The sequence below is a fragment of the Acanthopagrus latus genome, chromosome 5 (genome assembly GCF_904848185.1).
Source record: "Acanthopagrus latus isolate v.2019 chromosome 5, fAcaLat1.1, whole genome shotgun sequence".
Taxonomy (NCBI): Eukaryota; Metazoa; Chordata; class Actinopteri; order Spariformes; family Sparidae; genus Acanthopagrus; species Acanthopagrus latus.
The window spans coordinates 14,926,332-14,939,648 of record NC_051043.1 but is presented as its reverse complement, the minus strand read 5'-3'; the positions used below and the strand labels follow the sequence as shown (position 1 = coordinate 14,939,648).

General features: G+C 44.3%; 1 protein-coding gene across 2 annotated transcripts in view; it reads right to left on the bottom strand.

The window, feature by feature from the left end:
• Positions 1 to 13,317, bottom strand: part of fras1 (Fraser extracellular matrix complex subunit 1) — a 236,646-nt gene that overhangs the window by 61,803 nt on the left and 161,526 nt on the right. For both annotated transcript variants that reach the window (XM_037099466.1, XM_037099467.1), the window contains exons 27-28: positions 13,212 to 13,296; positions 6,409 to 6,732 (exon numbers count right to left, since the gene is read on the bottom strand). In XM_037099466.1, coding sequence (XP_036955361.1) covers positions 6,409 to 6,732; positions 13,212 to 13,296 — 409 coding nt within the window. The remainder of the gene's footprint in view (positions 1 to 6,408; positions 6,733 to 13,211; positions 13,297 to 13,317) is intronic.

Sequence of the window (13,317 nt, the reverse complement as noted above, 5' to 3'; positions counted from 1 at the left end):
GATAACAACCTGCAGACCATCTGTGGCTCTTCTGCCTGCTGATCCAAATCACACTATTTCAGCGCAGCACGCAAAGAATAGCAGACGAGCAGCGGCTTGCCCGGCAAAGAGAAAACACATAAGTCAGCATGACAGGCTTTTAACTCAGAGGACCACATCATCCAGGGGATTATCAGCCACTCCTGATGACCACCAACTCCTCTCAAGGACGTTCGCACCCAGAAACAGCAGACTCCACAAAAATAAAAGAAGTCAGAGGAACCTTTTACGGATTTACGAGTTCGCCAGTACTCCCCAGATTTCCCCAGACATCTAACTTTTCTGTCTCTTTGACCTGGAGCTGGACCCCCAAATGGTGATTTTTCTAATTTTCTGTCTTGAATAAGACTCAAATCTAATGAGTTTTTTTTTCTTTCTTCCTCCAAGAACAAGATTTGTGTTGCCCCATTAGATAGACAGATAGTCCTATCTCTCTCAGACATTCGCAAAAAAAATTCAATGCTCATGGAAATTTCTGTGCTTTTTGACCTCTGAGAAGCCAAGAAACTGAACTTTAGATTTACAAGAAACGAAGTACAGAGAGAGAGAGGTGAGAATATGAATTAAACAAATAAAACAGAAGCAGGAGTGTTACCACTATCACTCTGTACATTGACTCTATGATGGCCTTGTGCAAGGCTTACAGTATGATTGAGCTAATGTTACATCTTTAGATTAAGTCTTCAGCTCAGTCTACATTAATTGTAGGACCGATTTACATTCAGCAAAATGTTGCCATCTTTTAGTGAACATAATTCTCAGTTTTTGAATTAACATCATAAAATCATGTCAGTGACCAGCAGAGCACAAGTTAATGCTGCAGAAAGGCGCTCTTTAATTGCCTAATGATGGCCAAAACATAGCTTAGAATAAAAACATTCTTTTCTTTTTCAGAGCAAATGTATGAAAAGTGTCATTTCGGACACCTCTGCAACAGCAGGTCTGAGATGGACTGTAAACAGAGTCAATGCTAGACTGAGGGCTTTTGGCTGCAGTCCACAAAAAAAGAAATGAATGACTTTGCCAAGACTGAGTGGTTGTCATCCATAAAACATTTTCTAGCTGTCGGGTCTGATGGTCATACTGCTCATCCCTCGAATTTCCATAAATCCACTGGGGGTGAACAGGACAGGCCGATGGGCCTGTCAAACAATAAGTGGAAGTCGTCCACCAAACCTTATTGGCAACAAATTCTGATTTAATCTTAATGAGAGACATCGTTTCTAAAATGGGAGCATGTGGCAATAGTAAGCATCAGGCCGTGTGAAATGGGGCGCCAGCTTTCACAGAATCAAATCAGAGCAATCTCAAACGTAATCACAGACATGGGATATGCAGTATCGCTTAAACAAGTCAAAACTAATTCTTTACAACAATGCCTCAGCGGGAGAGGAAGCGTACTCAAAGCACTCAGGCTCCCTCTTCTGCTTGACAACAGAGTTGAGCTATTACCCTTCCAAAGCAGGACGCCTGATGAGAAAAAATAAAATATCCCATTCCCTTCCATTTGTGCCGGAGAACAGAAGAGCCCGAGGGTTTTTTTTTTGTTTTTTTTTACAGGCTCAAAGTGTTCTCCCCGAGACAGTAATTGAAAGCCAAGGGTCCTGCTTCCTATTCAGTTGAGCTGCTCAGGGCTCAGGCTGAGCAGAGAGAAAGTCCATCCATCAGAGGGTCATTACTGGACTGATTAGTCTCCTGCTTTAGAGTTCGGTAATCCAACTTTCAGGAAGGCTATTGTCCCCCGGCGCAGCCTGGCATCGAAAGCCACTGCTGCAGCCTGGATGGTGGGCTCGCAAACACAAAGGGTGCCAGAGAGAGTGCCACGCTCTGAAAACTAAGGATTCATTGTCCCAGGTCCGTTCAAATCCAGGCGGAGCCAATAATCACTCAGGGCTTTATTTTTGTGGAGGGCAGTCAGGGTTCATGAAGTCTTCATTGAGGGGTTCCTTTAAGTAGATTTGGGCTTTAATCTCCTCTGATCTCATTTCTATTTTTATTTGTATTTTTTTTTCCGATTCTTTCCCTGCACTGCTCTCTTCCATGCCAGTTTTATCTTCATTAGCAGGCACGCTGGCACCTTTTCATAGCAGCTGGAGGTCTGAACTTCCAAACTGAACTTGAATATCCAGAAATCCTGTGAGGTATGATCATTAAACTGCACACACAAGTCTTCATGTTTACCACACGCAGCTGCCCTGTGATGCAGTATACGGAAGGAAACCAAGAAAACACCCGTGGCACCTCTGGTTTTTAAATTCTTAACTTTGGGGTGCCACCTCTTGTTTTTAATTGTCCATATCCAACTGCAAAATGTATTTTTGTGTTTTAATCTGATATTCACATTGAAGTCTTTTCTTTTGCAGATCTTCCTCTTTCCACTGCACGCCGTCAAACCAGTGAAATTAAGTTTTTCTTTTTCTTCTGCTGTGCTTGGAGAGGACTGGTATTCCTCTCACTGCATTTCCTTACAGATCTCCATTCTATGGTGATCTACCTGTTCAGATCAAGTGAGAGGCGACAGGGATGAAGTGGGGACACCGACGCTGCTGGGACGCATCCAAAAGCCTCGGACATAAATCAAGGGCATTCTCTCAGCCTTCCATCACGCTGTCCATCCTGCTCTGTCTAATGCACGCCAGAATGCAGCATCAGGACATTTTACAGTAAATGGATACTGGAGTCTGTGTGTGTGTGTGTGTGTGTGTGTGTGAGTGAGAGTGAGAGTGAGAGAGAGAAAGAGAAAGGGAGGGAGTGCATGTGGGATGTTATCGATTTAGAGATGGGAGAAAAGCAGAGGAGTTGAGGCTGAGGCAGGGCATCTGCATGCAGCCAGACAAAACAGGCTCGCCCTCCAAAACCCAAACGGAGAAAACACAGCAGAGAAGAAGTTTCTCTGCCGCGAGGACTAAAGTATAGCTGGCACACAGCAAGGTGGGATTTTGTATAGGATCATCTGAAGGTTGCTTTTTCAGTTATATGAAATCTAAACCCAAGTTCACCCGAGCGGAGTCACCTCTTCTGCCTGTCCGTCTGAGAGAAAGCAGGAAATACATCTTCAGAGTGCGTGTACATCAGATATAGCACGTGTGTGCGTCCTTCATACACTTTAAACACGAGACAAGTTAAATAAAGACAGTGAGAATATGACACGGTTGAGAAATGACTGGTTGGACACTTGGCTCGACGTGTGATTTGGTCTTGCATTTATATAGCACCTTTCCAGTTTACTGAGCAATTCATGGTGCTTTACAACCCCTGTCACAGTCCATTCACACACACAGTCACACACTGATGGCAGAGGGTGACATGCAGGGTGCCGACCTGCTCATCGGAGCAATTTAGGGGTCCGTGTCTTGCACAAAGATACTTCGATGAGCGGCAGGGGAATCCAGGGATCGAACCACCGACCTACTGATTAGTGGACGACTCTCTCTACACCAAAACTATGTGGCTAACGCATTTAACAAGTAATCCTGTTATCTTGAGAGTTGAGTTGCTAAATTAAGCAAATGTACTGTAAGTACCAAAAACATCTTAAACAATCAACTGCCGACTATTTCCAACCACTTCCGCCATTCCGAGTACGTATACAGCTACATGTAAGTTGGTTGATCGAACAGATTTCTGTTGGAGATGATGGTGTAATCTCTCCTCCCTCAGCACTACTAAAACTATACAACTTGGAAATGTGAATGCTGACAACCGATGCAATGACACAGGCACGATAAGGCTGGATGTTGGCATATTCATTTGCAAGTGAAGACTGTAGACTTGACTTGGACTTTGCTCAATATGTCCCCAAAGCATCTGACTTGTTTTCGACAAGACATAACAAACATCATCAAAAAGCATTAATGTGAATGTATTTCTATTCAATTGTTTTTTTCGTTTCTGGCGCGTTCTCACTGAAATGAATTCCCTCTACTTTCACTTGAAATGCTGAGTCAGCCCTGCGCTGGTGTGAAAATTTAAAAAGTTTCTCTTAGTTTGTGCATGCGTGTATGTAAATCAGTCTGCCGGCTTTGTATGTGTGAGTCTACAGCGGATGTGAGAATCAGAGGTGTGAGTGGTGAGGGGAACGCAAAGGAGACTGATTCCTGAACACACACACACACACACACACACACACACCCACACACACACAATTTAATTTTTGATAGGACCCTCCTTGACACAAACTCTTACCCAAACCTTAAAACTACTTTCAGCCTGAGTTTTAACCCACAAACAGAAAGGGCATCCTCATTTTCCAAATTGTGTGACCTCTCAAGGTCTAAAACTTATCTGCACAGAGACTGAAGTACACACACACACACACACACACACACACATGCACACACACACAGGCACATCTCTAAGTCTGTCTAGACATCTTCAGTGCTAGAAGCAGGTTCAACCTTGTCTGCCATTCTGTGTGTGTGTGTGTATGTGTGTGCGCGTCCGTGCGACTTGGCTGCCAAATTTGTCTCACGCCGAACATTCCCGCCCCTCTTCCCCTGCGGTCACGGTGGCTGGCGCTTGCTGCCAGATGATTGTGTCCTTGTCATAAAACCCTCACCAGAGGCGATGACAGAGGAGGGATAACGGCTGCCATTTTTTTTTTTTTTTTTTTAAAAGCCCGCCCTGCTCTTTCTGTATCAGTGTTTGAATATTCGAGGATCAGTCCGTGCCTCCAGCAAACCATCATCTGGGATAAAGTCAACAGAGCACACTGTGTGGACACATAGAATCAATGTGATGAGTAGTGAAGTTGAGGCAATTAAAGGAGTTTAGAGGAAGACAGTGGATGTCAAAAATGCTTAGAGAAGCATTACTTCAGCAAGTCAGAGAGTAAATACTAACTCAGTACAACCGCAACACTAAAGGGTTCTCGCATATCTCAGAATACTTTTTTTTTTTTTTCACTATAATTAGATCCAAAAGTAACACAATAGCCCCATTCACACTGCCGTTTGCATGCGGGGATCCTGCACCGATTCTCCGCCTCCTCCTCTGTGTGTTTCAGATGCGGAGGTAGTATCAGGGCCGTATTACTGGCGAACCAAACCAGTGTGAACAGGTAAGCCGGGGCGCGGAGCGGGAGCGTGCCGGTCTGAGAGTCTGATGCACAGGTCCGTCACAAAATTTCCCACAAAGCAACGTTACCATGACTGAACAAAAGTAAAGTAGTAACTGTAACTGTCTTTGGCAACTTACATGAAGAAAAAAAAATACCACAGCTGTACATGGAGAAGCGTCCATCCTCCTGTCTGTCCTCCCGCCCGTCCTACCAACTCTTCGTCACATTTCTGCCCGAAAAATAGCGTTTGTCACTGGCAAAAAGCTTTAACTCCCCAAGTGTTTGTGATGAAAATGAATCACCGCGACCCTCTGCCCTCCGGACCGAGACTTCAGTGAACTTTCAGCCTCCGTCCCTGCGAGTGAGGGAGTCAGACAGCTTCCAGTTTAAAAAACGTAACTTTGTCACTTTCCAGGATGTTTGGTGGGGCAGGATCTCAATCACAACACATTAAAACAGCATTCATATCCTTAGAAACTGTCCGCAGGTTTAGATTGGGGGGTGGGGGGTGGGGGCACTGGGGAAACACCTAGAAAACACTCCAATGCACTCAAAAGTGTTTCCTGCTGCCAGAGGACAAGCTTGGAATGTTTTCACTAAGTGAGAATTGATGGAAATGCAAAAGAAAATCTAATAATGCCGCTGATTACCCCAACAGAATAAATCTGATTCTTTTTTAGGACCACCGAAAATATTTTTGTAACCGAGGCTCATATAACACTGCATGCTACAAGTACTGTAGATACTGTATATAGATGCAACAGATTTGATTCTGATGTTATTCCACAGTGGAAGTGATTTCTGTGTGGGCTTTTCAGCAGATGCACTTATTGTAGTCTCACTTTTTTCCACTCTCTGTGAACTTCTGCACTTCGACTCAGCCCTCAAAATGATCTTATTGAAAAAATCAATAGTTTTTTTTTCTCCTCTTTCTTTCTTGACTATCTGATAGTTTGAAAAGTATGGCTGGTGAAGAGACACTGGAGCTCTGAGGTGCAACAAACTAATTTGGCTCCACTGTGTAACATCCAGGCAAGAACTTCATCCAGTATCAGAGTGGATCGATGCAGGTCTTCTGACTCTGCTGACATTTCTGAACCGAGCCGGCGCACCGCAGGATGACTCTAAATTAAACACCAGAGAGCCTTTGAAAGCTGTAGCTGAAAGATATTTTGACGGCACCATATAGTTGTGTGCCTAACGTAAGCTGTGGCTGGCGTCACTGTAGATGAAAAAGAAAAAGTAAAGAGTCTTTTGAGACTCTGACTCTGAGCCATTCATCTCCCATCCTCCCCCTCTGTCCCTCCTACCTTCTGATCGATGTGTACTTGGAGGAGAACATTCCTGTAGCTGTGGCCGTCGTTGACCTGCAGCACCACCCCGTCCTCCGTCCCCTCAGAGCCGTCGTGGATGTACTGGATCTGTTCCCGTGACAGCTCCTCCAGCTTGAATCGGCTGAGTGCCCGGTCGCCGTGGAGGCGGGTCAGTCGGCCGTGACGGGGCGGCTCGAGGACCATGACCAGGACATCGGCTGGGTTGTCGGGATCGTCGACCTGCAGGACAGACTTGGTGATGGTTGCCAGGGCACCGCTGCCCTCCACGGGTAAAATAGCGAGAGTCACGACCCTGGGAGGCTGGAAAGTATAAAAAGACAAAGAAAAAAAGAGAGGCTGCATGTAAGGCAATGATGTGATTCCAATCTAACTGATGTGACTGAAAGATAGATGAGATGTAGCGAGACGTACCCTCTCTACAGCTTGTTTTTACAGTTAAAAGCAAAGTTGCATCTCTGAGAAAAATTAAACTTCTAGGCTTGCTGAAAGCACAGCATGAAGACAGGGCAATTTCTCCCAAACACACAAAAATTGGCGGATGATGAATTTTCTCCCAGAGGGTCAGGGTGCTCAGGCTGCTGTGCCCGGCCGCTGTGGGAGATGAGGAAGACGAAGGTGAGGGAGAGGTTAAATGAGGCGCCTCATTAAGCTGCACTCAGCCATACCTGGAGCCTCACCGCGGCGGGAGAAAAAGCTTCCTCTCGCTAACAAAGTCATTTTAGGGGAGCTAGTCAGAGCGGAGGGCCTCCCATTGTGAGCAAGGGTATGACTTTATCCAGGTCTCACCATGTGTCTGCCACTGTCTGTGTTTGTACTGATGAAGGCAAAGGTCATTTCGCCCTTCCTCACTTTATTGAGAAACTATTTTTAATAGGAAGTTCATAGACAAATGAGATTTAGCTGATGACATTTGAAAGGGTCCTTTGCAGTGCCAAACCAAGCTGCACAATTGTTGGATATCACAAGTTTATTTTTACGGATATATGACCTTTTGAGTTTAAATGTGGAACAAGTTGATGAAAGGCTCTCATGAGGGTGTAAGTGCATTTGCACCTTCTGTGTGTCTGTCTGGATATCAGACTTTGCGTACAGCAAAACAAGAAAGACAAAATTAAAGGCTGGAGGCAAAAGAAAACACGGAATCGACGCAGTTCATTTTATGACTCCCCACCAGAAGTTGTTAGCAGGGCAGCTTGGCAGGGTTGCAGGCGCAGGTAGAGATACATGGGCTGTCCCCGCAGAGATGCGCCCTGCCCCTGCCGTGGCCCTAGATCAAACCAGTTGTCAGGCATGGAGCTCCGAGCTGCTCAGCCTGATTCAGGGCTCGGGTCCAATTCATTGCCCGGGATGGCTGCTGGCCAGGCTCCAGCTCTCTGCCATTAAAGCAGCAGCTTAAGCAAAAGGGGGACACATGAAACAAGCTGGCCACAGAGAAAAATGACTTGTGGAAAGTCATACACACACACTGTGTGTTCGAGCCAAAGTGACTTCTGGCTGAAATTGCAGAACACAGAGCTGAAAAGCTTAAAAACACAGAGGGAACATGTTGTTATCCACACACCCCTGCACTCTGCGTTCTGTTGGGGGCCGCCTGGTGACAAATTTTTGGCCGTCAGAGGAATAATCTCTAAGAGACAGGCAACAGGGCTCCCAGGTGTCCACTGAAATCCGGTGTCACCACTTCTGCAATTCACAGGAGGTGAACAAAAGGTTTTGGATATGTCGATGGGGGCTGAAAGTGTGTGTGTGCTCCTTTTGAATCATGCTACGACATGCTTGCTCACTAAACGTGAACCAGCAAAATCTCCCTCCTAAGGCAGACAGACCACAGGTGCTTAGGTAGGAGGGCTGACATTTTATCCTAAACTCACAGGTGAGGGAAAGGTGAAGTTCACAAGTTCACATCTGGGAGAGACCTGTCGTCACCCGCGGGGCCCTTGGTTGCCTCTATAGCACTTCAAGAGGGTGGAAAAAGCTTTTTGTTGTGCTGCTTCCTGGGGTTTTTTCCTTTTCTCTTTATTTTGTTTTGATATGCCTGCTGTGTACGCGCTGGATGGCATTCAGAGGCATGACGAGAAGGGTGGAAGCGTTTCCCAAGTTGATTTCATCCCAAGTTGATTTTTTGCGTGTAAGCCTTTTGGTTCTGTAACAACACCTTTGATCTGCAGCTCTCTTCTCCTGTTTCTGTGTCAAGCTGTCACAACACTGAGGAATGCAGCAGATGTACCGATGCCCTCCCGTTCAGCTGGAATGGTTAAAAAATTATGGTGCATTTAAGTCAAATCATCTTGGTTTTTATACACTCGTTTCCCTCTGCACTCTACAGACACCATTCGGTACTTCATTAAGAAAAAACTTCAGGTAGAAGATGCCTCTGCATTGACTGACAGCTAGGGGAATTCCAGAAAGTCCACAGCGAAGACGGCTTAGTGCCAATCACCACAGCGGGGAGAAAAGTCTCCGAAGCCTAAAGATTGGCACTTTAAGATGAAAATGTAAGCAACAAAAAGCTTTGTGTGTGTGAGACCACCTCTGTAGAAAATGCCATTAGCAGATTCCGGACTCTTAGAAATGTTTTTCAAAAGGAGCAGCCAGTGCTGTCAGAAGGGGGAAAAGGCTATCTGCAGCACGGATCTTTCATTCCTGAGGCTATTACAATCCGAGGCGCCCGCTGGCTCGGGATCTGATAGGGATTTCAATCAACAATTTCTTTTTTTTTTTAAGCCTTTAGTTAGACAGGGAGGATCGCATTAGCACAAATGTCTTTTTTTCTGCTACACAATTAGATTTTTCAGCAATATACAACGTAGTTGCCTTGTACAACTGCACCCACATGTTTGGATTCACATGTACTCATATGTCAAGCGTGTTCTCCTGACTCACATGTTCGCTCCAGTCTGAATAGACTGAATTATATCTTCAGAGCTTCGTGTTCAGAGCAAGTCAACAAATCTTCACATTTTTCTGCAGACATATTAGAATTTCTGCAGGACAAATGTACAAAAACCCCCCCAAAATTGGTATTTTCCAAGAAGAGGCAGGTAGAAATACTGGAGATTTTCCACTACCACACTAAAAGTTACATCAGTGTATGTGATGCTCTTTGATGCAGAGTGAGAGGACCAATCACCTGAGACCCAGTGGCTCTGCACTTCTCTTTGTGGCATGTTTGTGGCTGCACTCTCTTGAAGTGAAGATGTTCAAAGGTCGTTCAACAGCAGAGTGATTTAATGTTTGTTTTCAACAGAGGACCCAACAACTCCACCCACGGAAGTTTTTGAACATGTAAAATATTGGTATGATAACAATAATGTGTTTGTGTAGAATATTCATAGCAGTATCACTAATGCAAACACTCCTAATCGAGAATATGTATGATAAACAGGTTGCAAATAATGGAGGAGGCAGCACTATACTGGAAAAATCATGACACTAGAGCGATTCTCCATTTTACCTCTGCATGGATTCGCTTAGCTGAACAGATTCAACACGTTCAATCTGCTGAAAAGCCAACGTGAAGGTTTTAATACTGCCAACAGTGTGCCAAATCTATGATCACAGATGCTCAACAGCCGCCCATACATCGACCCATGGACGACTGTTGACCTGGTAAAAGAGTCTAAGAGGAGTCTAACCCTGACCCTAACCCTGGTGAGTCGTGGCCCTAAAACTACTGAAGAAAGGTTTATCTCAACATTTTAAAAGACAAACAAACATTTTAATCAACTCACTACCAACCACAACCATCTCCCTAATGGCCCTTTTCCATGCTCATGCGCTGGCTTGGCTTGACTTGGTTTGACTCAGCCCCTCACAGCGGCAGGGATTTGCATTTCCATTCTTGAGGCAACAATGTTTAAAGGCAGTGGGCTCATCCATATCTGTGACTAGTGGTGAAAAGAGCGTCTGTAAAACGGTGGATAAAAGCTTACAGCTTAAAAGCTTTGATTTTGAGAGCAGTAAAATCAGAAAATGTCTGGTTTTCACCAGCAGCAACGTAACGCCACCCCTGTTCTCAGCTGAAAGCAACCACTATGAAACAGTAAAATAAAGCAGATGTTTGAAAGACCACACAGGGACACAAGAGAGAACCTAAACTTCGTGCCACTGAGATTCAGTTAGAGGCAACAAAAGTACCGAGCACCGAGTATTGCAACACAGGTTTGTTTGAGTAGAAGGTCGTCATAGGTTGGACACAATCTGCACCACATCACCACAGCCCGCTTGGAGGCTGGTCAGACTGGTAATGGAAACACAAATCAGCGTGACACGGTTTGACTCTGCCCAGCCGAAGGTTCCATCGGAAAAACCCAAGAAGAAGTTTAGTACAAGCTTTAAAAAAGTCATACTACTTCTGTCTTGAGGGATAAATGACCACAAGAGCCAATCGTCTTGATTTTCCTTTAACAAACACATCTGGCCTCACTTCAGTATGAACACATTTTACACCAAAAAATGGTAAACTGCTGTAAGAACAGGGACAAAGACTCTGTTGAAGTTTACCTGAAGGTCTTGTTTATATGAAAAATGCTGGTGTTAAATGCAGGAAAGATACTGCTGTTGCCGTAAACACTAGCAGAAAACTGGCCGACCAAAATGGCCGACCAGCTGTCAGTCAAAATACGGTCACCGAGGTTGACTTACTTGCATGAATCATACTGTTCTTTCCTCATGAGCAGCTTCTGTTAATGTTGTCTGAGAAAGTTGAGCTGATCAAGTGATGGTATAATTGAGCAGCCCCTCCTCCCCCGGAAAAAAACACACCCGAATGCTGCAGCTCCACTCAATCATCTGTAAGCAGCACTTTGAGCTCGGCGGCTGCAACACTAATTTACTCAGAGACGACAAGTCAAATTTAAGAAAGCAGTCACGTATGCCAATAAAGTTGGTTTTCTCATTACAGAGACTTCGAGAAATATAAGTGTTTGCGATGTTGGCTAAACGCTGACAAGGATATGGCACAAAAACCTGCCACTCTTAACTGAACTTCAGGTTCTAGATTTTATTACTAATACTTCTTTTAACATAACACTAAGGCTACTTTTCAATGTCCGACATTATGGAAGTTTGTTCTTGGTGACAGATATGGGTGATTTTGTTTTTCCCGATCCATGATAAATAAAACTTTTTCCACTCAGCTAATTACATCATTACTTAAATTAGCTACGCACGCTCTCAGTTCTGTCATTCTGTATCAACCATCTGTCACTTTGTCGCCTCAGGTATGTGTTCTCTCTGTGTATGTCTCACACACACACACACACATACACGCACAGGGCAGAGTAACACAGCTGTCACACAAACCCATCAGCAGATCTCACGGAGAGAAGCCTCTAATCCCTCGTTCCTCTTTATTTTCCATATTGGTGCCAAAATCAGGGGTCAGCTGGACACCGATCACAGCCCCTGGTAATACTTTGTGGGGACAGAGCCCTCAAAACAGTGAGGAATGCAGATCAGCTGGGATGATGCCACAAAATGAAAAACAGCAACACAGAAATATTACAGAAAAATGAGCCGAGTCTGATGCACCAGATTAACTGTGGCTGTGTGCTGCCTGTCATCCCCAGTGGTTGTAAATCATCCTATCCTGTCCTAAATGTAATTATCTGACAATATGTTCTTTGTGTGGGCAGCATGTGGCGACTTTCAACTTTCATTTTGTTGTGCAACCCCGTGCTGTGTAAGGACAAATAAATGACCTTGTGCACTGGATATGTCATATCTCTGTTTGGAATGTTTTTTTAGTACGTCTCTGTCAAAATAACACATTCATTTTGATTACTTCATCGCAGAAAAAGCTAAAGAACTAAAGAAAAAATGCGGAGATTATTCACGCTCTACGCACCCTGAGCCCACAAGTTCCCTTCGTGTTCAACAGAGGCTTTGCAAACATGATGGAGGCAGATGACAAAATGTTGCTCCGCACAAACACAGCAGCGAGCTAACGATTAGCGATGCTAACGTTAGGGCTAGCAACCAGCCTCGTCAAGGCCAACTCTGAAACGAGTGCTCATTGAATGTACCTGTGACAGATGAACAAACTCCGTCAAAGAATGGATCCACTACCAAAAGCCATTTGCACTGAAGTATTCTTAAACACTTCTAATGGAGAATACTTGTATGTGTGATTAATTTAGATTCAATTAACAAATTTGGTCTGTACTTCATGATGCTGACTGGCGAAAGAACATGTATATGTACATGACTACTGGGTGAAATGGCAACCATATACGAGGCTGTTTAAGAGATTAATCAGTCAGATGTATTGTTATCCTGTTTTGAAGAGAGCTGATTATTTAATCTCTGATTGATGCTGTATTTAGCTATAATGTGATCATGGTTCATAAAATATCTTACCCACTAAATATGGAATTAAGCAGTAAAAAGCAGTTCACTTGTGCTCAAATCTACAAAATCAAGGCTACAAGATGTAAGAGCTAAGAGCTCTGACCTCTGTTCTCAACCTTCATGTATGCAGCAGCAGTCTATTGCTTACTGAAGGCTGCTTTTAATGTGTCTTTTAACTCTGAGACAAACTTTCTCAACAAGGACGCAGGTATTGACTTGACATTCAACCCTCAGTACAGACAGTCTACTGCTTCACAGTAAACTAAATTTAGAAGAAACCTGACTTTTCTTCTCTGTTACTTATAATGTGACAGCCTGTGGATGCAACTTAAGTTGTTAAAACAGTTTATTTCTCTCTTTCTCTCTGTGAGAAAGTATGCCAACACCGGATTAAATAAAAGTGAAAGACATTGGCTATTGTACTTTACCTGCATTGACACGGCTTGGACTTGGATTGTCTCAGGTTGGGAAAACAACTGAGGGTCCGCGACACGCAAGGAAAACTCTCCAGTCCTACGGGAAGAAAGGAGGGAA